This window comes from Podarcis bocagei (genome assembly GCF_964188305.1).
Source record: "Podarcis bocagei genome assembly, chromosome: Z".
In the NCBI taxonomy this organism is placed as follows: Eukaryota; Metazoa; Chordata; class Lepidosauria; order Squamata; family Lacertidae; genus Podarcis; species Podarcis bocagei.
The window spans coordinates 2,865,090-2,889,309 of record NC_138140.1 but is presented as its reverse complement, the minus strand read 5'-3'; the positions used below and the strand labels follow the sequence as shown (position 1 = coordinate 2,889,309).

The 24,220-nt window shown below is 46.4% G+C and overlaps 1 protein-coding gene across 4 annotated transcripts in view; it reads left to right on the top strand.

Annotated features, from left to right (window-relative positions):
* The first annotated feature begins 3,913 nt into the window (after positions 1–3,913).
* LOC308579051 (dual specificity testis-specific protein kinase 2-like) overlaps positions 3,914–24,220 on the top strand; it is a 37,714-nt gene continuing 17,407 nt past the window's right edge. Inside the window, exons 1-3 of one of the 4 annotated variants that reach the window (XM_081179838.1) lie at positions 3,914–4,718; positions 15,912–16,111; positions 23,826–23,947. In XM_081179838.1, the coding sequence (XP_081035964.1) occupies positions 15,926–16,111; positions 23,826–23,947 (308 nt within the window). In that variant the 5' untranslated portion in view covers positions 3,914–4,718; positions 15,912–15,925. Of the gene's footprint in view, positions 4,766–4,825; positions 4,845–15,911; positions 16,112–23,825; positions 23,948–24,220 lie in introns of those variants that run through there. The other 3 variants (XM_081179837.1, XM_081179836.1, XM_081179835.1) reach the window with 3 other exon arrangements.

The window sequence follows — 24,220 nt, the reverse complement described above, 5'->3', positions numbered from 1 at the left end:
GGTCTTGTCTGCTCAATCCTTCGGAGCCTGTCTTCACACACAGAGTCCCAAACTCACTGAGGGTTTGTGACCCAATGGCTACCCTCACCAGATGCAGCCGGCCACTCGAAGCCGTTCTCAGGACTGTGGCTGCTGTCACATGCCGGCAGCTTCTAGGAGCCACAGGTGAGAGCTGAGAGCAGGGTGGGGACCAAAGGGGGATGAACTACCTGAGAGGGAGCACAACATGCCCCCCACCAGAGGTACTGCCCCTCCCCTAACACCCCAGACACCCAGCCCCAAACCTATGCCAGTACTTTTCAAGGGAAGTAGCAACGCAGGTGGCGCTGTGGGTTAAACCACAGAGCCTAGGAGTTGCCGATCAGAAGGTTGGCGGTTTGAATCCCCGCGATGGGGTGAGCTCCCATTGCTCGGTCCCTGCTCCTGCCAACCTAGCAGTTTGAAAGCACGTCAAAGTGCAAGTAGATAAATAGGTACTGCTCTAGTGGGAAGGTAAACGGCGTTTCCGTGCGCTGCTCTGGTTCGCCAGAAGTGGCTTAGACATGCTGGCCACATGACCCGGAAGCTGTACACCGGCTTCCTTGGCCAATAAGGCGAGATGAGCGCTGCAACCCCAGAGTCGTCCACGACTGGACCTGGGGTCCCTTTACCTTTACCTTTAGGAAGTAATCACCTTCATCACCTCATAATGAAAGCAGGGGCGCCGACTTATAAAAAATATTGGGGGAGCCCGCGAAAGCTCATGAATAATAAATAAGCTCATGAATATGCAGATAAAGTGGCGCCGCCTCCTCGTGAGCGAATAGGGGAGAGCGTGCTGCACCTATTAATCAGCTCCGAAGGAAATTGGGTGGAGCTTTTGCTCGGGAGGGAGGGCAGGAGGCATGCAGCCCGACCCTGTGCATTTTGGGCTGGGGGAGGGGCGGCGGTGGCGCTCTGCTGGAGGGGCGCCCGAGATTATTGGGGGGCGGAGCCCCCCCAAACGAATTTTTGAGGGGGCTCGGGCCCCCTCAGGCCCCATGGAGTCGGCGCCTATGAATGAAAGAAGCAATAAGTTAGGGGTGCTCAGGGGCTTGCACAGGCAGCAGATGACGTCTCCAAAGGTCCCCATGCACTCTCAGGCACCACACTGGCAAGCCCTGAAGGCTCACGGTGCCTTTAGCTCCTCACTGAGACAGTCTTTCCCTCTATAGCTGTGAGGGGGCACCAGACAGCTGCCCACAGTCTTGTCTCCCTTCCCCACCCCTGACTGCTGCTCAACCAGACTGGACTTAACAGTCCCTGACATGGGCTTCCTGGGAGAGCCTCTGTCTGACTGCCTTTGCTTCTCTCGTAAGCCTCAATGGAACAAAAAATGCATGTATTTAGGATGACAGGCCACACAGCCAGGGAGAATACGACAGCCCTCAACTGTGGGCTCCTTTTTCACGAAGCTACCTCAAACTGCTGGAGAGGCAAGTTTCAAACTGAAATTCAAAATGGTGTTGTCTCTTCAACATGTAATGAGAGAGACGGGATGTTTTATAGTCATAGCTGTCAACTTACAGATTTGAAAATAAGGGACCAGCAGCCTCGAAAATAAGGGATCAGCAGCCAAAATAAGGGATCAACAATTACTTTGATAAAATACATATTTTGTTGCGTGCAAATGGCTTTAGATACCTATTAGGTCCATAAATTACCATATAGCATATATTCAACACAAAAAACTGCAATAATTTGTTGTTGACAAAGCACAGCTAGACATAGAAAGGGCCCCATTACCTTCAGTAGCTTATTTAAGGGACATCATCAATAAGGGACAGCAGTGGGACATGGCGCTGGGATAAGGGATTGTCCCGCCAAATAAGGGACGCTTGACAGCTATGTTTATAGTGGGATACCCTGGAAACACTGTATTTGCCCACCTGGTCTGTTTTGGGCTACAGCTCCCATAAGGCCTTGCTTCATACAGCCATGCTGGGTAGGGCTGGTGGGAGTTCTAGTACTAAATATCTAGAGGGCACCTGGTAAGGGAAGGCTGCTCTCTGGGAAGCAGTCATATATACCAGAGGTGAACGGCCTGGGGCCTTTCAGATGTTGCTGGACACCAACTTCCACCATCTCTGCCCACTGGCCATGCTTGTTGGGGCTGACAGCAGCTGGAGTCTAATGATCGCTGAAGAGCCACAGGTTAGCCATGCCTGCCTTACCAACTGATGTTCAGAGATAGACTGTCTTTGGACATGCAGGTTCCATCCTCAAATAGGAAGATATGAGGATAAGAACTTTCTCTCCTTGTTGCTCTGTAGCCTATGGTATTCAGAGGCAGATTGTTCTGGAATATGGAGGCTGGTGCCCTAAACAAGCATTAATGCACAGCCATGTCAAGGGCAAATGTCCTCCAAGCAACCTCTGGCAAAGGACTGAACTTGATCTCTATAAAACAGCCTTAAAGTTAATTATTTTCCTCCACTTCATGCACTGAAGTAGCTTGAAGAGGTGGACAGCGACATGCTGGAAAGCCAACTCGTAATTGCAGAGTTGAGTTTCCACTTGAAGGGCTAAAAATAGTCTTAATAATCAATTTGGGGGCAGGAGATCTCAGAGAATTGGATTGTTGCACAAGAAAAGGTCAGTTCCAGGTTGGGAGAGAGAAAGTTCAATGTGCATTCAGTGAATGTTATTCAGTGTACCGTAGATAACATTCAGGGTCCTCAAGCTCCCCCATCAAGAGAAAACAGCAGGAGAATTTAATGCTCCAAAGCACATTGCAATTCATATGGTAACTATTGTTGTTGTTGTGTCTTTAATACTGAGAAACTGAGAATACTGAGAAACAAGACATGGGTTCAAATTTCTGCTCAACCCATCACCATCTCCCAGCCCCTCCATCCCACTCTACATTTCAGTGCTGCTGTGTGAATAAAATGGGGTGGGGGGGCACCACAAACATCACTGGAGGACATACCGTATTTTTTGCTCTATAAGACTCACTTTTTCCCTCCTAAAAAGTAAGGGGAAATGTGTGTGCGTCTTATGGAGCGAATGCAGGCTGTGCAACTATCCCAGAAGCCAGAACAGCAAGAGGGATTGCTGCTTTCACTGCGCAGCGATCCCTCTTGCTGTTCTGGCTTCTGAGATTCAGAATATTTTTTTTCTTGTTTTCCCCATCCAAAAACTAGGTGCGTCTTGTGGTCTGGTGCGTCTTATAGAGCGAAAAATACGGTAAATGTAATGAATATAAGTTACGGTAATAATTGTTCATGCGTCTGACAGATGGATGCTGCTTTTTAGCGGTTTTCCTCAGCATGGATTAATCACAACCTTTTGTGGGTTAATGATGTAAAAACCACCACATTCCTTTCTAGGTAAAGAAAATTATGGATTCAAAGAAGCCATTTAATGTAGCCTGGAATCATCAGCAAGCTTACTAGGAAGTAGGCCCCATGCACAAACATGATTACTTCTGAGTAAACAAGCAAGGGATCGCAGTTAGAAATTAAACACAGTATCAATCACTCCTTGTTCCTGAAGTTAAGGGAAGATATTAGGACTGCCAGTGGCTCTGTTCTGGCTAGGCTCCTCTGTGTTTAATATTTATTATTTTATTTTATTGAATTCATATCCTGCCCTTTCTCTCAAAGGAGTCTAGCAACATTTAAAATATTATTTTAAAAGATTATTTTAAAACAACATTTAAAATATTATTTTTAAACAAAGACAAAAACAAGGGGATTATATTAAAAAGTGAAAACCTTCTAAAAGAATTGCAGCAAAAACATTCTAAAAGCAGTTACAGGTAAAAACATTATTCAACACCTCAGACGGAAATCTCATTGGCGGTGTTTTCCTGTCATCGCACCTGAATGCCAGAAAAGCGGCTTCCACTGTTGGATACAGGCAGCCAACAATGCAATTTTTCAGTATTTCTTTAAAAGTGCATGCAGTGATAAATTTGGAAATTTCAGGCTCCAGCTGATTAACCGGGTAGGGTTGTGTTTTAGTTTCTTTATTATTTTAAGCATTTTGTTGCCAATGTGCGAGTATAACAGGCATGTAAAAATCACCGTCTAATGAATTATCTCTTGTAATCTATTAAAAACTAACACGAAAACACTTGTATGGCGATTTTGGTGTCACATGTACAATGATTTATATGCAATTATGAGACACGTTTATACTGAAGACAGAATACCGCTGAACTTGGAGACTCCATGTAAGCGTCATTCTTCGCAACCCACTGAAAGTTTTCGCGCAGCGCTCCGCGGCCGTCAAAGAGCGCGTCGGATGCAATCCATTCTCCGCTGCTTGTGAAGTGCCCGATGGCACCGAGCTCTTGTTTGTCCAGAGGGCGGCGCTGAACCCGACTGCCTCGCCTTTCTCTCCCAGACTTGGGCTGCCGGGAGCTAAACGCGGCGGAGCGCGCCTTGGAGAGCTCATCGGAAACCGGCGCCCGCTGTGCATTTACGCACGGCGCGCCTCCGCTTCGCCGGAAAGAGGCAGCACTTCAGCCGGCAAGAGGAGAAGGCGGCGGCAGCAAGGCGCCTTCCAGCAGAAGCTGAGCGCGCCTCGGGGGGCCCCAGCAGGTGAGTGCGCTGCTCCTCGGGCCCATTAGCCTTTCTGACCAGCGCGTAAAGTTCTTTCTCCTCCAAGGCGTAGGAAGAGACGACCCAAACCGGTGACTTGTCCTACAGACAGGAGAAGAGCGGTTTCATCTGAGCCCCGAGACCCGTTTGGTGGAGCAGGTGAAGAAATCCCCTAAATCGATTTCCTCCGAGCGCGGGTAAAGCGCCTTCCTTTCCCTCCGCGGATTACCCTAAGCTCATCGTCTAGGCTTAGGGAGGAAGGGCAGAGAACGATGGGTGAGCGCCGGTGCTTGTCTAGCAGCGAGCTGGGAGGGCAGAGACGAAGGAAGGCTCCTGGGCGTGCTGAGCGCAACTGCCCGACCCGCCTTTGCAGACCCCGGCAGTGATGGGTTTGGGCGCGCTTTCTCTCTCTCTCCGCCTCATTACAGATTTTCCTCTCCTTTCCATAAGGGTTTTCTTAAGGTAGAAAAAGTCCCGAGGTTTTAAAACAAAAATTCAGTTTCTCTGAAGGTATCACATAACAGAAACGACATCAGTTGCAGGTAATATCCCAGCCTTGTAGTGGGACTTCCGTTAAGAGCCATTGGGGTAGTTCCCTAACCCCCAGGGGTGGGGTTGGGTGGGCTGGGTGCGGTTTTTACTCCCTTCTCAAACTCATCCTTTTCCCAGTACTGCATTTGCCAGCCGTTTGTAGCCTTTAACAATAGCGGTAATAATAGTGATCGGTTGTGGCCAACGAAGTTCTACTCAGAGTAGGTCCACTGAAAGAATTGAACCTAAGTTTGACTGCCTGCCATCAGGTGAAGACCTTGTTCCAAGTGGCTTTTGGGAACTGACTGCTTTTAATGAATGGGGTGGGGCTGTGCTGTTTTTATTGTAATTATTTGTATACTGTATTTTAAACAAATGTTATATATGTATATAACTTTAATTCTGTTTAATTGTTTTATAATGATTTTTTTAAAAATAGTAATTATTATTTTTATTTGTAAGCTGCCTTTCACCTGTCAGGTGAAAATGTGAGGTATAAATAAATATGTAAGTAGTAGTAGTTACTCATGTCCATTAACTTCAGTGCTTTGGATACAACCTTGTGCCTTTGAGCACATTCAGCCATCATTTAACCATAACCATCATTCTCATGTGCTTGCAAGTTTGGGAGCTGAGGTTCTGAGGCAAGCAAAGTCTGAACCCCACACCCCATTTTTTAAATAAAAAAATAACAAGTTGCTATAAGTGTTGTGGGGAAATCCCTGCTTGGTGGTTTCAGCTGCTTTTTTATTTATTTTCCTTTGGTTCCCCAGCCGCTGATGTGTTACAGCTTGCTTTTTAAAGCACAACAGAGATGTTGGCACGTCTGGTCTCATATTGCCTTGTTCTGACTGGCAGAGGCTTTCCAGGGTCTGTCATGGAGATAGGCTTTCCCCAGCCAAGTGAAGAGTCTTGCTGCAATTTATTCAAATGCTGCAGATTTATTCACATGGGCGAAGTTGTAAATTAATGCAAGGACCTTGACCTTGGCCTAGTCATGGGCATCTTGTGCAAGCTTTTCAGCACCAGAGTTATGTGCTGGCTGTGGTCTGTCCCAATCAACAGTCCAGCCTCAGCAATTTGCACCAGCTCAAGGGTATCCACACAGAGAGCACTTTGCAATAATCAAGTCTTGAGGTTACAGATTATTATTACATTATTATTACTTAATGTATATAAATCCTGCCATTCTCCCAAATTGGGATACCAGGTGGTGTACAACATTTAGCAACATCATTATAAAATAAAATAAAATAAAAATGAGTTGGTTGTTAAAACTCAGCCATTAAAATTTATACAAAGTGCAGTTAAAATTCAGCAACATGGGATAAGCAGTATACATCTTCATGCTTTTTATTTTATGCAGTGCACATACTTACATTTGCAGCCTACTTATATTTCTATTCTTCTAACACCCGTTCATCAGTTAATGCTCATGAAAGTGCACAGTCAGGAGAACAGTGACTTCTGTCCCAGAGGGTTAGCATTTGCAAGCTTAAGTTGCGGGAAGAAATAGTTTGAATGTTTGGAGACACTTCTTAATAGTAAGAGGCTGTCTGTCAAAATGTGCCCCTCGGGATGCCAAACTACCCACCCTCGCCCCCACCATGTAACCAGCATCACAAATGCCAGTTTGAGAAAAGCCTTTATAGCTCTGCGGTTCACAGTTGAAAGACACTATCCCTGATCCCTTATGAAGAGAGAGTTTGCCCACTTAGGAGTTTGTGTGCCTGAAGATTTACCACACTACTTACTGGTTTGTCCAATCCATGAGGAATTAAGAACAGCCTTGTTCAAAGATTTAAATCTCCCAATTGGGAGATTGATTTGATATCAAATTAACTTTTTATTAGGGGACAGGACCCCCTATACCTCTGAAAATGTGGCTTATTCTGCCTTTAGAGCAGCAATTTTAAGGTGAAAAGTTTGTGGGGATGATAAGCTAAATTCTTCAGGGCAGCAAACTCCTATCTAACAGGATGCCTGGTTTTAATCATTATTTTAGCTGTGTTCCGTTTTATGCATTTTGATTTGTAATGGTTTTGGCTACATAAACACTTGTAATTTGTAATGGTAATAGCAGTCTGACAAATGGAAGCAGGGATGTGAAATAGCTGGGCAAGAATAGCTGGGCCAGATGAAAGGGTTGCCACCCAATGCCCCACCTCTACTTACTGTTAGCTAGACCCTAGTTAGGTGTTACTGCAACAAGTTGGCATGACTTTCCCCCCTCCTGCTGCCCTCCCCTGCCTCAGTTGTCTTCTGCTGTGTTGAATGATGGATTGTAAGCTCCTTGGGGCAGAGACTCCCCTTTTGCACTTCTTGCAGAGAGAGTGCCATGCCACATCCACAGCACTATACAAATACAGTTGTGCTTGGTTTTGCTTGCTTTGGAATTCCGGTAAATCTGCATAAAACGCAACCAGGTGACTTATTCTTTGTGGCTTCTGCTGTTTTTTGTTGCAAATGCTAAATATAATCCAACCTATATTTGCTGCTGCTGCTGCTTTTTTGGCAAATGTCACAGAGGTGGGGCCGGGCATTTGGCAAAGATGCTTCTGGCCTGGGGCAGGATTCAGTTTTCACTGGCTGCTAAGCTTCCTCCTGGCTTGCCAGCAGCCTGTTCAGTTTCGTTGCGGCAACTGGAGGAGAGCTTGACTTGTAAATCGCATCTAGGGATGGATGGATGCCCTTGTGACTTGACCACTCCCCTGTGTTGGGAAATGAGAAGAGAGTTTACTCTTAATGCAGCCTTCTTCAGCCTGGTGCCCTCCAGATGTTTTGGGAATACAAATTCCAGCAGCTGTAGCCAGAGTGGATCCAAATCTAAGGTGCCAGTGTGGTGTAGTGGTTAGAGCTTTGGACTGGGATGTGGGAGACCATGATTTGAATCCCCACTTGACCAAGGAGCTTACCAGGTAGCCTCTCAGCCTAACCCAGGGGTCAGCAAACTTTTTCAGCAAGGGGCCGGTCCTCTGTCCCTCAGACCTTGTGGAGGGCCAGACTGTATTGGGGGGGGGGATATGAATGAATTCCTATGCCCCACAAATAACCCAGAGATGCATTTTAAATAAAAGCACACGTTCTACTCATGTAAAAACACGCTGATTCCCGGACCATCTGCAGGCCAGATTTAGAAGGTGATTGGGCTGGATCAGGCCCTGGGGCCTTAGTTTACCTACCCATGGCTTAACCCACTTCACAAGGTTGTGGGGATTAAATGAGGTAGGGAGAACCATGAGCTCCTTGGAGAAAAGGTGGGCTTTAAATGCAACAAATGCAACAAATAAACAATGAAACTCCGGACTGGAACCTCAAGGACTTTGAACGGGATGCGGAGCCTCATATTGCTACAGAAGGGAGGTGCAGCATCAACCCTCAAAATTGTCTGGCAGTGTGAATCCTGGCCTTTTGCTGGGTTAACAGAGCAGGACCCCAGGCTCTCCAGCCCAGACTGTGGAAAACTCAGGACAGGGGGCTCACTCTCCCGGTGTCTCCAAAGCCCCAGCCATGACTGAGGGCAAGTTGCCTCCCCCTGGGTCACGCGGCTTGGCTTCCTTGTGTGAGTTATTATCTGTAGCTATGTTATTTGCACCGCATGCCCATTGTGGCATATGTGTGAACACACACACACACACACGGATCTGGATTGTGATGATTAGTAGTTAGACATCTCTGCCTGTCAGTCAGTAGTGTGAACTACCGTATATGATCCATAGGCTGCTGCCTTAGGACTCAACAGTAGCAGCCCTGGCGTTAATACATACTGTTTCCTAGCAACTAGACACAACCTCCTGTGCTGATTCCAGAAAGCGTCGGAAACATTTTGGTTCTTTCCTTAAAAACAGAAAAGAAAAGCTGTCCCTCAGGTAGTTCTTTGTGCTTTCTCATAGTGCAGGGAGGGGGGAGGGAAAGATGCAATGTGCAATGATGAGTCTCCCACTGGCTGTTTTTGCAAAGAGGTGTGGTAGCTCGAATTTCACCCGGTGACCTGTGTGCTTATGGAGTTGGCACCCAGCTTCTGCTGTGGATGGACTTTTCCCAGGCAGATCCTCCTCTGCGGGTCTCTTAGGTCCTAGATCAAGGGAAGTAATAGTGCCACTGTATTCTGCTCTGGTCAGACCTCACCTGGAGTACTGTGTCCAGTTCTGGGCACCACAGTTCAAGAAGGACACTGACAAACTGGAACGTGTCCAGAGGAGGACAACCAAAATGGTCAAAGGCCTGGAAACGATGCCTTATGAGGAACGGCTAAGGGAGCTGGGCATGTTTATCCTGGAGAAGAGGAGGTTAAGGGCTGATATGATAGCCATGTTCAAATATATAAAAGGATGTCACCTAGAGGAGGGAGAAAGGTTGTTTTCTGCTGCTCCAGAGAAGCGGACATGGAGCAATGGATCCAAACTACAAGAAAGAAGATTCCACCTAAACATTAGGAAGAACTTCCTGACAGTAAGAGCTGTTCGACAGTGGAATTTGCTGCCAAGGAGTGTGGTGGAGTCTCCTGCTTTGGAGGTCTTTAAGCAGAGGCTTGACAACCATATGTCAGGAGTGCTCTGATGGTGTTTCCTGCTTGGCAGGGGGTTGGACTCGATGGCCCTTGTGGTCTCTTCCAACTCTATGATTCTATGATTCTATTCTATGATTCCTACACAAGGTGTTTTTTCCTTTTGAATGTGATTTGCAGGGTGCGAGTTTGTGTGTGTGCGTACCTACTCAGCATACACGGGAACAGACGGAGTAAGACTACAGTGGTACCTTCAGTTACAGACGCTTCAGGTTACAGACTCTACTAACCCAAAAATAGTACCTCGGGTTAAGAACTTTGCTTCAGGATAAGAACAGAAATCGTGCGGTGACGGCGGAAGGCCCCATTAGCTAAAGTGGTACCTCAGGTTAAGAACGGACTTCCAGAACGAATTAAGTTCTTAACCCGAGGTACCACTGTGTTCTATTAATTTTGATGATTGCGTTACTGAACCTTGTTTGATTGGGTATGATTTTGCTTTTACAGTGGTACCTCAGGTTACATACGCTTCAGGTTACAGACGCGTCAGGTTACAGACTCCGCTAACCCAGAAATAGTACCTCGGGTTAAGAACTTTGCTTCAGGATGAGAACAGAAATCATGCGGCGGCAGCAGCGGGAGGCCCCATTAGCTAAAGTGGTACCTCAGGTTAAGAACAGTTTCATGTTAAGAACAAACCTCCGGAACGAATTAAGCTCTTCACCCGAGGTACCACTGCATTATGACTGAAGTGCCAGATATAGAAATAGCAGAGAATAATTACATAAATAATTGTACAGAGCCTGTTACAAGGAAAATGGAAATTCTGTGGCTGCTATGAATTTAGAAAATGTGTGTGCCTTGGCTCCTTTCAGGAGGAGGAGAGTCCATAATGCATTCATGGGGGGGCGGGGGGGCGGGGAAGAGAAAGCATTGATGCCTTTTCCCCTGGCCGCACGCTTCAAACTCAGCCCCACAATATCAATTCGTCTTTGCCAACATGCTTCCAAATTTTTCCTGTGTTAATGCTTTTTACCCAGATGTTTCAACACGACTTCTGTTTCTTCTTTGGTAAGGCTGAGAGGCTAAAAAGTGTTGCATTCTCATCAATCTTTCTCCATACTGCTTTCTTTACCAATCTCTGGTGCCCTCCAGATGCTTTGGACTACAATTTGCATCAACACAGTCCTATCTGTGGTATAGGGATTGGTGGGAGTCATAGTCGAAAACATCTGGACTGAGTCTATAGAAGCACAGGCTGCCTTATGCTAGAGTTTGGGTGTTGTCTGCTTTGACTGCCAGCACTGGCTTTCCAGGCTCCCAGGCAGAGAGAGAGAGAAGCCACCTCTATCAGCTCCCTGAGGTTATTTCACCTAGATATGCCAGGATTTGAACCTGAGACCTTCTCCCTGCAAAGCGGGGCGTTATGCCACTGAGCTCTCCCTCAGAGGCACGTGGAGATTCTTGAACATGGGTAGGCAACCTAAGGTCCGGGGGCCAGGTCTGTCCCAATCGCCTTCTAAATCCGGCCCACGGATGGTCCGGGACTCAGTGTGTTTTTACATGAGTGGAATGTGTCCTTTTATTTAAAATGCATCTCTGGGTTATTTGTGGGGCATAGGAATTTGTTCATCCCCCCACTTCAAAATATAGTCCGGCCCCCCACAAGGTCTGAGGGAAAGTGGACCGGCCCCCTGCTGAAAAAGTTTGCTGACCGCCCCCTTCTTGAAAGTTCACAGAAAGGTTATTTCCCTTTCCCTTTGTTCATTCCCTATTCACTCTCTCACATCCCTGCTCATTTCCCTCCCTCTCCCCCCCCCCCGGCCATATGTATTACTTAGTTGGAACAAGGGATTGGGTGAGGGGAAAGAGGATTTCATTTGATTCACATTTATAGGTGAACTTGGCTAATCGCCACTTTCTGAAACAACATGAGAGCTGAAAAACCACCACCACCAAATACTCACATGTCTCTGAGTTTTGCGATGCTCTACTCCAACCAAGTTCATCAGGTGTACAAAAGGCATATTACAGGGGTTAAGTGCAACATGCAAAATGCATTATATTAGGGGAAATCGTTTTGCCAATATATTAGGAGAATTTCTGGTGTTGATTCTGCATCCAAGTCTTTAGTTTACCTGGTCAAAAAAACCCCCCACTATCAGAACAATATAAATTCCAGGCTCTTAGCTAATTCTGCTAAGAAAAAACAAACCAAGGGCCAGTTTTTTCTTTATGCGTATTTGCACCCAGAGGGGGAAAAGACTGATGCTAATCAAACTGCCTCTGTATTCATTATATATTATGCATCCCTCTGTGCCACTGCATCGCTGGATGTCGATTGCATCTGTCTTTTGATGGATAGGCAACCTAAGGCATAGGGGGCCGGATCTAGCCCAATCGCCTTCTCAATCCGGCCTGTGGACAGTCTGGGAATCAGTGTGTTTTTACATGAGTAGAATGTGTCCTTTTATTTAAAATGCATCTCTGGGTTATTTGTGGGGCATAGGAATTCCTTCATTCCCCCCCAAAAAATATAGTCCGGCCCACCACATGGTCTGAGGGACAGCGGACTGGTCCCCTGCTGAAAAAGGTTGCTGACCCCTGGGTAAGATAGCCCTATACCCCTGAGAGTCATTCGGAGGCCACAATTCGCCTCCCAGAGCTACAGTTCCTATAGCGGTGTAACAATCCGTCTCCTCAGGGAACTTTTGGAATTGTAGCTTATAGTGGGGGGTGGGGGGGTGGATAGTGCACTATCTCTCAACACCCCTATCAAACTATAGCTCCCAGAATTCTTTGGGGGGAAAGCTGTGGCTGTTTAAAATGGTGCTGTACTTCTTCAAATGTGTGATGTGAACCGGGTCTCTTAAAGAGTTTACCACATAGAAACAGCCAGCCAGCAGGCGATGCAATAGGAAATTCTTGCTAGGTTGCATGATATGGCCTTGGAGACTGACCCCCACCCCCACCCCCAATCCATCCAAACTATTTAGGTTGAAAATACAAAGGCCCCATTTCATAGCTAGTGACTCTTTTGAAAGACTGCGGAGCTATCCAGCTCTCCTCCCAGAGGCCAGCCATCAAGCTGGTTGTTTCCAGCCAAGTTTCCCTCCTTCTCTACGCTCCCTGTCCCCTGAGCCTGGGCGTCTGTGTCTGAAGAGAAGACAAAAGCGCCTCTCTGCTTGCCATAAGAATGGGGTTCCTGCCTGGGCACAGTGGTGTGAATGGCTTGTCTCTAGCGCCTGGGGAAGGGGCATGATGCAAATTCACTTCTACACAAAAGGCTCTTTGAGGGAAGGAGGCTGGGCCAGCAGGAGACTGATCTTGAGAAAAGCCATGAACTTGAGGAAATACAGTAGATGTTTCCCATAGAATGTCAAATGCCAAGGTAGGGGGTGTGACGGCGCAACGGCCCTTTTCCCCCTGGCGCCATTGGGCCTGTCCTCTCACTTAAAAATAGAGTGTGCACCCAACTCACAGAACGCCAATCTCATAAATTCCCACAGGCTATCTCAGATTATCTTGTGGGGGACTTGTGTGAGGTAAAACTTAATAATTAGGAGTCTCAGGCAAGATTTGTTCTAATAAACAATAATGGCTTTATTTAACAAGGAAATTTATGACACGAGTAGATAACACTTAGGATACTTCAGTTTACAATGTTATTTCACTTCAAGGTTTTCTCGGTTGTTTCACACTTAATACTTTGGTTCTTAACTTAATACTTTGGTTCTTAACAAGGTGGTGCTTTCTGTCGGTTGCACACCCCTTTGACAACCCTACTCCTGAGGTACTCCAAGTAATAGACTCAAGGTTTCACTGGTTTGGGAGTCTTCTCTTACTAGAAGAATCTCTCCCCTCCTTACTGGAATGACACCTAAGTACAGTAGACTGTCTCTTTACAGCTTCTACTTCTCCTGTCTCAATCTCAGCCTCCCAGTTACAGTGGTGCCTCGCAAGACGAAAAGAATCCGTTCTGTGATTCTCTTCGTCTAGCGGTTCTTTCGTCTTGCGAAGCAAGCCCATTGACAGATTAGCGGATTAGCGCTATTAGCGGCTTTTAGCGGCTTATCTGCTGATCGGATCAGCTGATAAGCGACTTAGCGGCTTAGAAAAAGGGGGGGGGAGGAAAAAAACCCAGCAGGAACTCGCAAGACATTGTTGTCTTGCGAAGCAAGCCCATAGGAAATTCATTTTGCGAAGCACCTCCAAAACGGAAAACTCTTTCGTCTAGCGAGTTTTCCGTCTTGCGAGGCATTCGTCTTGCGGGGCACCACTGTAATTCCTGGCCTATTACTCTCACAGGACACCACACACTGTCCTTCACACTAAGCTCAGAGACTCCTTTCTCTAGCTTGTGATATTTTCCTCAGAGTGGATGTTTCTACCCAGAACCAACTCTCACTCCCTATCTCTACAATGCACTCTCCGTGGGACTGCCCTTGAAGACAACTTGGAAACTTAATTTGGTCCATAATGCAGCTGCCATATTGCTGGGTGGGCTTCCGTTTAGATTTCATATAACCCCTGTTTTTAAAAAGCTGCACTGGCAGCCAGTTTGTTTTTTCTGGGCCCAATCAAAGGTGTTCACTTAGTGTTTAAAATCCTAAATGACTTGGGCCCCAAATATCTGAAAGCCTACCTCCTTCCCTGCAGAACCCTTTGGGTGCTAAGATTGGTAGTTCTTCCACCCTCAGAGGTTCAGAGTGGCAGTGACCCAGGAGAAGGCCTTCTCTGTGGTGGCCCCAGTGGTGGAACTCCCTCCCTACAGAGACACGCTTGGCACCTTCATTACATAGCTTTTGGCAAATGCTGAAGATGTGCCTCTGTACCCTGGCCTTAGATGCTTGAGGTGCATATTTTTAAAACTTACAGCTTGTGGTTGTAAGCTGCTTAAATCTGTTTCCAATATTGTGTTTTTTAACATTGCAACCTGTCCCGGGACCTTAGGATGAAGGGCAGGTAATTAGTATTTTTGTTTTTTAATTAAGTCTTTATTGGTTTTAAATACAAAGATACAATTATACAAACATACAATGAAGGTAAGTATTTAAGATTTAAATACAGGGGGGAAAGAAAAGAAAGGGGGGGGAGAGAAAATTTTGAAACAAAGACAAAAAAAGTGATAAAGACCAAAGATTTATACGATATTATAAATAATTTTTTTTTTGCAAAAAACTTCCAATCTTTCTCGTTATACCTTTTCTGTTGTCATGGTATTATTGTGCAGTTTTGTTTTATATCCTTTTTCATACATTCCACTTTAATATTTATATCATTTATCTATTATTCGCAAGTATCATTCCAATTCTGCTAAGATGGTATCATTTTTGCGATGTAATTATATATATTCCTTAAATATTTTCCTTTCTCTGTATGTTTTCTGGTTTAAAACTCCCCTGACTTTTCCCGTCAGCTTTGCCAGTTGGAAATACTCTATCATAAGTGTCTGCCAATCTGTGGGCAGGTAATTAGTAATAAGAATGTTTCACACCACCACCCTGGGTCATTCTGATCAGTAATGGTGGAAGAGGGTGCCTCATCAGAGCTGACCCATTGCCACTGCTCATCTTCCCAGGTAGCGCTCCAATGACGAAGGGTGCTGGCTGTGGCCCTGGGCACCCAGAAGGCCCCACAAGAACATTCCAGAATGTTCTAGAACCACCTTGAATGTTCTGGAACAGTCTTGCAGCCTGCCGGGCTCTCCTGGCAGACGTGCACCACTTTCTGGAGTAGATGAACCAAGGGAGAAGTAGTTGTCCTGAAGTTTGAAGGCCTTTGGGCATGGGTGGGGAGGTCTCAGTGGCAGAATCTGGCCATTCACTAGCCCTGATCTGTGTTCTCTCCTCCAGTGCTTAAGCCTGGCTGGGATGCATCCTTGCACTCTGATAATGCTTCTTGCTTTCCTGGATGGTGAAAAGAGATGTTTCCTGTGCAGGGCAAAGTATGCTTGAAGCTTGCGCAGAAGCTCCTGACTTTTGCTGGAATGTAGCATGTTGTGGAAAGGTGAAAGGCACATCCATTGCTCCACCTGCTTTTGGTTCTGACCCTGCCTGTCACTGGCATATGGCCTCTCAGAAGCTTTTTCATGGGGGAATATGGCCCTCGGGCAGCATAATTCCCCACCTTGGGACATAGGAAGCTGTCAGTCAAATGGCGAGGATGGCTAAAAGCTCTGTCCCCTAGAAGGGACCTGCTGTTTGCAAAGCAGGCACGACAACAGCCAGCTTTGCAGGGCTTCTTCACCCATTTGGCAGAGCCGGCAATGAAACCTGTTCTTTCCTTCTCCCTCCTCTTTGCAGCACCTGTCTCTGAGATGTGTGAAATGGGGCTGGTCTCTCCTGAGCCCTCCAGCCTGACGCCATACTATGGAGAGATGCCGGACGCTTATTGTCAGGACGACCGCTGGCAGAGGTTGCGCACGGCTGTCAGGAAGCTGGAATTCTGGGAGAACTTTGAGGCGGAATTGATTGGCAGCGGCTTCTTCTCCAAAGTGTTCAAGGTATGACTGAAGCGAAATGCAGCCTTTGCAATGCTTTGACACTGGCTTAAGCTTTTAGTGCAGATTCACCCTCAGGAGTGCAGGGCACTTGCAACCCTTTGCACCTGCCTGCCTGTCCGTGCTGCCTCTTCAGTACAGCTGCCCTGTCAAAGAAGGGAGAGAGTGTTACTCTGGCAGCCTTTTTTGTGCTGCTGTAAAACAGAAACAGGGGACGCGGGTGGCGCTGTGGGTTAAACCACAGAGCCTAGGACTTGCTGATCAGGAGGTTGGCGGTTCGAATCCCCATGACGGGGTGAGCTCCTGTTGCTCGGTCCCAGCTCCTGCCAACCTAGCAGTTCGAAAGCACCTCAAAGTGCAAGTAGATAAATAGGTACCACTCTGGCGGGAAGGTAAATGGCGTTTCCATGCGCTGCTCTGGTTCGCCAGAAACAGCTTAGTCATGCTGGCCACATGACCCGGAAGAGGTACGCCGGCTCCCTCGGCCAGTAAAGCGAGATGAGCACTGCAACCCCAGAGTCGGTCACGACTGGACCTAATGGTCAGGGGTACCTTTACCTTTACCTAAAACAGAAACCTGTTGCAGCCTGGAGAGGGCAGGTAAGGCTGTACTGTGGTGGTGGTGTGCAGCATCTGTTCTGTGTGCCGGGGTGTCTATGTGGTGGGATCCCAGGCTTAATTCCCTGCATCTCCCAGTAAGGCTGAGAGAGAGACCCCCTGCCTGAAGCCCCACAGAGCTGCTGCTGGTGAGAGGACACAGTGAACAAGACAGTCTGGTGGCCTGACACGGATAACACAGCTTCTTGTGTTCCTAGACTGGGGTAGGCAACCTAAGGCCCAGGGGCCCAGATGCGGCCCAATCGCCTTCTCAATCCGGCCTGCGGACAGTCCGGGAATCAGTGGTTTTTTACATGAGTTGAATGTGTGCTTTTATTTAAAATGCACCTCTGGGTTATTTGTGTGGCATAGGAATTCATTCATTATTTTTTTCTAAATATAGTCTGGCTCCCCACAGGGTCTGAGGGACAGTGGACCGGCCCCCTGCTGAAAGTTTGCTGACCCCTGTGCTAGACCTTTACTCAAGCCTGTATGCGTTAAACCCACAACTTAACAGTGGTCAAAGAAGCTCAGCCGGGTTTCCTGAGAAAAGGCACAGTGCCGTGTTTCAGACAAGGAAGGTCAGCTGTAAAAATTGCCAGTCTCCTGCCAGCCTTCCTGATGCAAGCAGATTTGGAAGCATAGCACATTCTCTCCATCCCAGGCACCCCGTCCCCTGGCAACTGGCAACCATGAGCTGGTTCCCAATCCGTCATCCCCACCTACTCACTGCAGCCTCCTGACTCTCTTGTTCCTCCCACTCTTGCAAATTGTTGTTGTGATAGTTACTATCTCCTTCCCCCTCCCTACACACACACACACACACACACACACACACACACACACACACACACACACAATTTTCTTGCAGCATTTCTTTCTCTCTCTCTCTCTCTCTCCTTTCTTGTCACTCTGTAGAATCCCAGCAGCCAGCAAAGCTGGAGACATTTCACTGTAGAATGAAACCGTTTTAGATAACAAGAAGGATTCCCAGAGATCCACTATGAAGCCTTTGTTTAGAATAGAGAGGGGGGTCTCTCGTTGGACATAGGTGAAATTGTGTTTTCTCATGCTGAGGGCATCGTCCTTCTAGTTTTATAATGCCCAGTGATGAAATAGCATTTGATGTTTGGGTTTGTATGGCATCCAGGAGAGCTGTTCCCTGGGGTTTAATCCATTGGTTCCTGAACTCTTTTGGGCTGCTGCCCCCTTGGTTCCATAAACTCACCCGATAAAAAGTATTGGTCAGAACAGCACAGTAAAATTTGAAACAGTAATGTGCTCGTGTATTCAAAATCCAATTAAAACTTAAGTTTAGCTAACAAAACTGATTAACTTGATCCAGCGACACCAGCTTCTCAGAGTCTGATGGTTACTTAGCAAGAGTCTTGTTCCCCACCCCTGAAGTAAAGGTTGCAGCCCTCATTCTCAGCCTCCCTCGTCCATTTGTGTGGAGTCTCTCCTTCATGGGTGGCGGTGAGGGGGAAGCACTCAGCTATTTATTTATTTGTAGGAGTTTCTAAACTGCTCAACACATAAAAAATACCACAAACAGAACCAGTCAAACAGACCCAGTTGAAAGTGCTTCACTTATATCAGGCACGTCCAACAGGTGGTAGATCACTGGCTCCCCCCAAAAAAGCTCAACAACTTTGACCTGAACCCCCCAAAAGGGGGTAGATCACTGCCAGTTTTTACCTCTGTGAGTAGATCATGGCCTCTTGGGAGTTGTCCACCCCTGACTTATATTATATCACTAATGCTAGTGGAATAATCCAGATGTTTGATTATTTCCGTCTTCGTACATAAAGTACTCACATTTGTAATCACTGGGCCTTTTCTTTGCAAATTGCTCACTGGCGGGGATTCCTTGGGTGTATTTCCTGACTCCTCCTCATCTAAATATCTCATCTTTGTCCAATACTCACTAAGATAATACCTTCACAATAGCCCTGCCCTCGTAGATCAGCCTGAAGCTGGTCTAAAGTAAAAAGGACAGGAATTTCCCTCCAGCCTCCCAGTGAGTTTGTGGCGGAGGTGAGGTGGTTGTGTTGTGTTTCCGAATGCTTTATTGAATTTATAGTAAGATGTCATTGACCAAGGACACGGCCAAATAATGGTATCATTGAGTACCAAGGCTTCAACTATCCACGGCAGAGCATGTGTGGTGGAGGTCGGACATTAATGTCACTTCTGTTTATGTTGTTGCACCACCTCCCCCAGTTTCTGCTCATAAAGCCCTCATCCGAGCACAGTACGTAGACACTTGCCAGGTGGTTATAGCAGGTCTTTAAATGCCGAATACTTGGTGCAATATGCCACTGACCCCGCTATTCCGCCAGCCTGGTTAAAGCGTCAGCCTTGTTTTGAGCTGGCTGCCTCTTCCTCTGAGAGCTGTGAGTGTGTAAATCCCTTTTATTCTTCACCAAAAACAACTGCTGAGCCACAGTGCTGCCGCGCTGGTTAATAGCCAAAGCAAATGAGAGGTTTTTGATAGTTGTTTACTCAGTTACAAAGCAAACTAAGTCTCTTTAAGATGTTTGCCAATTCCTTGCAATTGCCTGGAGCCTGCAGCTCTCTATTTTAAGGCTGGCTGGTCTTTTACACCCAGATGTTCCAGGGGAAAACCTGAAGATCTTGAAGATGCAAACTGCTGCTCCCTAATATACAGAATTCCAAGGAGATATCGTATGAATTCTATTTGATAGATTGATTATATTTGTGGATGGGTAAATATTATATATATATATTTCCCCACAAGTTGTGAGGAGGTGTGTGTGAATCTGAGCTTATGATACGGTTTATATCTTTAGATCATGGCATAAGTATAAGATTGACATAGCTCTAATGTGGCATGAGACACCCCCCCTCCCCATGATGAGCTTTGGTGACCCTGGAACAAGCCAGATTCCGACTGCCTGCTGAAAGGCATTTGGGCATCCTGAGTTCACCCGTAAAAAGGTAAAGGTAAAAGACCCCTAACAGTTAAAGTCCAGTCGTGAACGACTCTGGGGTTGCAGCACTCATTTTGCTTTATTGGCCTAGGGAGCCGGCGTACAGCTTCCGGGTCATGTGGCCAGCATGACTAAGCCGCTTCTGGCGAAACCAGAGCAGCACACGGAAATGCCATTTGCCTCCCCCCCCGGAGCGGTACCTATTTATCTACTTGTACTTTTTGGCATGCTTTCGAACTGCTAGGTTGGCAGGAGCAGGGACCAAGCAATGGGAGCTCACTCTGTTGCGGGGGTTTGAACCTCTGACCTTATGATTGGCAAGCCCAAAAGGCTCAGTGGTTTTAGACCATAGCACCTCCCTGTCCCTGAGTTCACTCATATTTGACCTAAATGATTAACACATGCAAATTAAGTGGCTATGCGCAGGGTATTCAACTCCTCAGTATTTGTATAATGGTGAGGTGATTTGAAGGCAGATAGCAGACAGGGACGTCTAGTTACAGGAAGGTAGCCATGTTGGTCTGCTGTAGTCGAAACAAAATAAAAAAATTCCTTCCAGTAGCACCTTAGAAACCAACTAAGTTTGTTATTGGTATGAGCTTTCGTGTGCATGCACACTTCTTCAGATACCTAGGGATGCTTAGTTTCAGATAACTATTACAAGTCTTTCACCCTTTTGTTAAACAAATAGGGTGGCTAGTTAAACCATTTCTCACTATTCTGGGGCTAGCAGTGCAAAATTGTAAAGGGAAAACATTCCCTTCTCTAAGCTGAGATTGATTTATAGGGCTTGGATACCCATATTGCATTCCACTTACGAGTCATCTATTTTCAGCTCTAGGCCCTTCTCCCAGGTAAGTGTAAAAGCTTCTAATGGGTCCAAAAGCTGGAGGGCACCCAAAGCAGGCAGTATCCGTGCTCTGGGGACGGGGCAGGCCAGTTGGTGGGGTTACCTGTGGAGTGAGGCAACAGCTTCCACTGTAACCTTTTCTTTCCTGAATCTTAATGCCAAATTGATTGAATTCCTGATGACTTCCGACTCAGGGTAGCCCAGTGTGGGAGCACTGATATTCCACTGAGCACAGAGAGAAGCAGATGGTGGGTGAGAGAATCCGGAAGGCTTCCGATTGTGGGTGCCAAATACCCTGAACTGGTGGTCTAGATTAGACATGCCTTGAAAGTGATTAAGAGGAGGCAAGGCATGGTGGACATTAGCAAATGGCAGCACTGTCCTCAGCAAAACATATTTTATTAGGAAGAGGCGTATGGAGCCGAGTGAAGATTTCCTGCATTGCCTGTTTGCAAAGGTCACTCCACAATTTTGCGTCCATTAGAGGCGGCATAGTGACTGTTTTATGGAGCTGAACAGCTGAGCTGCCCCCATCAATCTTGTTTTGAAGCAGGGAATGTGGAACAGCCAAGGTAGTGCACAAAGAGGGATGTGGGATGCGATAAAGGCCAGACCTGCGATAGAAATGCTAAGCAGGGCTATTAGTTAATTAAAAGGCCTTCACAAATCAACAAGGAACCCTTTTAAAGTGTGGCTTTGGATGAATCTGAAATTTGCATATGTCAGTTTCAGTAAGAGGACCTCACAAAGTCTGGCACTAATTATTGGAAAGAAAGATATGCTTTTAACATTTTTTTGTTTTTGTTTTCTTTCCCTAGCCCAGTAATGCCTCAGAATTCACATTACTGTACCCTTAGCACACAGCTGCACTGAGTATAGAATTACTCTCGGCCAATAAATAAAGCTTTAGTTGATTTAATCCAACACTCCCACTTTCTGAAATTGCAGCTCTGGCACTAAAAGACAAATGAAAATTTAGCTGCAGCAGATATTACCTGCTGAAGATAAAGGAATCAGGCCCACTAGAAAAATCAATATGTAAACATGAGATCCTCTAGAGGTAAAAAAAATGCAAGGACAATTTTCTTTCTTTAGTTAGGTTTTTAAAATGTTAAATAATGTAAAACAGAACCATTCACCCCAGCCTATGAATCGCTGTGGATAATACAGGAAAAAATGAATATGTGCAGAGCCTCACAAACTAAGGTTCACTGGAAATGAAGTCTGTCTTTCTAGAAAATAAGGCGTATCCATGTCAGTGGTGTTTTTGTTTTTATAGTCTTGGTTCTAATTTATATTATAGAAAAAGTCTGGAATGTATCGCTGAAGTCCCCATCCCCTCTTTTTGTCTCTGCTTCAATATTTCTTACTAGTTTTCTGCTGGTATGGTTTTGTTTTATGCTGGATTGTGCATCTTAATAAAATTCCATATAATACTATAAAGAAAATATATGTATAGAAGCCCCCACCTGGAAGTGTTTTTGCTGGATTTCAGCAGGCCTTGTGTATGAAGGTCTCTTCCAATTAACCAGAGCACCTCCTCACTGCCCCAGCTGGAAAATTCACATCCCATGGGTGCCACGTGCGAGGGGTGGCTGTTTATAAATTCGCTGTGGGAGAAGTGCAGTGATGTGGCAGCCTCTTTGGCAGGTGTCATTTGTAGCCTTTAATCTGTTTAAAGTGTCCAGATAAAGGGATGTGATAGCACTACTCCCTTCTGCCTTGGTCAAACCTCACCTGGAGTCCTGCGTCCAGTTTAAGAAGGATATTGAGGAGCTGGAAAGTGTGGAGAGGAGGGTGACCAAGATGATTGAGGGTCTGGAAACCAAGCCTTATGAGGTTGGTGCAAAGTGTTGGTGCTGACCTTTAAAGCCCTAAACGGACTTGGTCCAGTATACCTGAAGGAGCGTCTCCACCCCCATCTTTCTGCCCAGACACTGAGGTCCAGCACTGAGGGCCTTCTGGCGGTTCCCTCACTGCGAGAAGCAAAGCTACAGGGAACCAGGCAGAGGGCCTTCTCGGTAGTGGCACCTGCCCTGTGGAACACCCTCCCACCAGATGTCAAAGAGAAGAACAACTACCAAACTTTTAGAAGACATTTGAAGGCAGCCCTCTTTAGGGAAGCTTTTAATGTTTAACAGACTACTATATTTTAATACTTTGTTGGAAGCCGCCCAGAGTGGCTGGGGAAACCCAGCCAGATGGGCGGGGTATAAATAAATAAATAAATAAATAAATAAATAAATAATAATAATAATAATTATTATTATTATTATTATTGACAGTTGAAGGAACTGGGAATGTTTAGCCTGGAGAAGAGGAGACTGAGAACTGACAGAATAGCCATCTTCAGACACCCATGGAAGATGGAGCATGCTTGTTTTCTGTTGTGCCAGAGGGGAGAATCCAAAGCAATGGATTCAAATTGCAAGAAAGATTCCAACTAAACATTTGGAAGAACTTTTTGATGATAAGAGCTGTTTGATTGTGGAATGGCCTGCCTTGGAAGGTGGAGACTCTTATGCCTTGGTAGGCTTTTAAGTGGAGTTTGGATGGCCATCTGTCAGGTATTCTTTAGTTGTGATCCCTGCATTGTCAGGGTTGGACTAGATGACCCTTGGGGTTCCCTTCGAGTTCTATAATTCTATGATTTTGTTAACCTTAGCTTCTACGTCATGTCCTCTGTGTGTGCTTTGGTACCTTAAACCTGTGTGCTCTCCCAAACTTTGTTTAAGCTGTTTCCATCTTACTGAGCAAATCACGACTACGATAGGGAGGGGAAAGTGTCAACAAAGGGCCTCTGATAGCTTGATCAGAATGATCCAACATGTACCAGCTTAATTTAGGTTCACCTCCAAGTGCCAGGGTTTTAAAGGAGCCATCAAGGTGATGTGACATTATACCAAGGAGATCCTAGTATGGTGGTTTTAAATTTTGTTTGCTCTTCAGGGCTGCCCAGAAGGAAGGGAGCCCATCCTGACCCGTTGGGAATGGTTTGATAGAAAATCTAATAACCACCTTCACAAAAGTCCCAGGTCTAATAGTTTGGGCACCAATCTATGCGGAAGAATAGTATTAAATGCAGAACTAGTATTCAAAAGCATTGTTGCCTCCCACTGTGGAGCACAGCCACTTTGGGTAGTAGCCATTGACTTCCCTGTCTTTCATGACCCCGTCTCCCCCTTTTTTAAAGTCATTCAAGTTGGTGGCCATCACTGACTCCAGTGGGAAGGAGTTCCATACTTTGACTATGCCCTGCAGTCTGCATGAATAAGTACTTTCTTTTACCTGTTCTGAATCTTCCCAAAACTCACAGGTTGTCCAAAGCCCTGGAGGCAAAGCAATGGTGGTGAAGATCTACAAGAATGACGCAGACCAGGAGGGGATCGTACGCGAGATTAGCTTGCTGCAGAAGCTCTCCCATCCCAACATTGTCAGGTGGGTCTCTGGGTGGCAGGTGACCAGGGGTGGCTCCCCCACTCGCCTCGGTGAGGCAGTCGCCTCAGGCGGCAGGCTGGAGACAACTGGGAGGGGCGGCAGATCCAGGCCCCAAGAAGCATGCCTCACACTACCTTCTGTGCTTGTTTCCCATGGCCGTGGTCTAGAAAGAGTGGGAGCGATGCTTCGGCCACCTGTTCCCCTTTGGCTTCCTTTTTTCTCCCTTGCTGCTTCCAGGATGTTGGTTCTTCCCTGAGCAACCTCTAGCTGCCT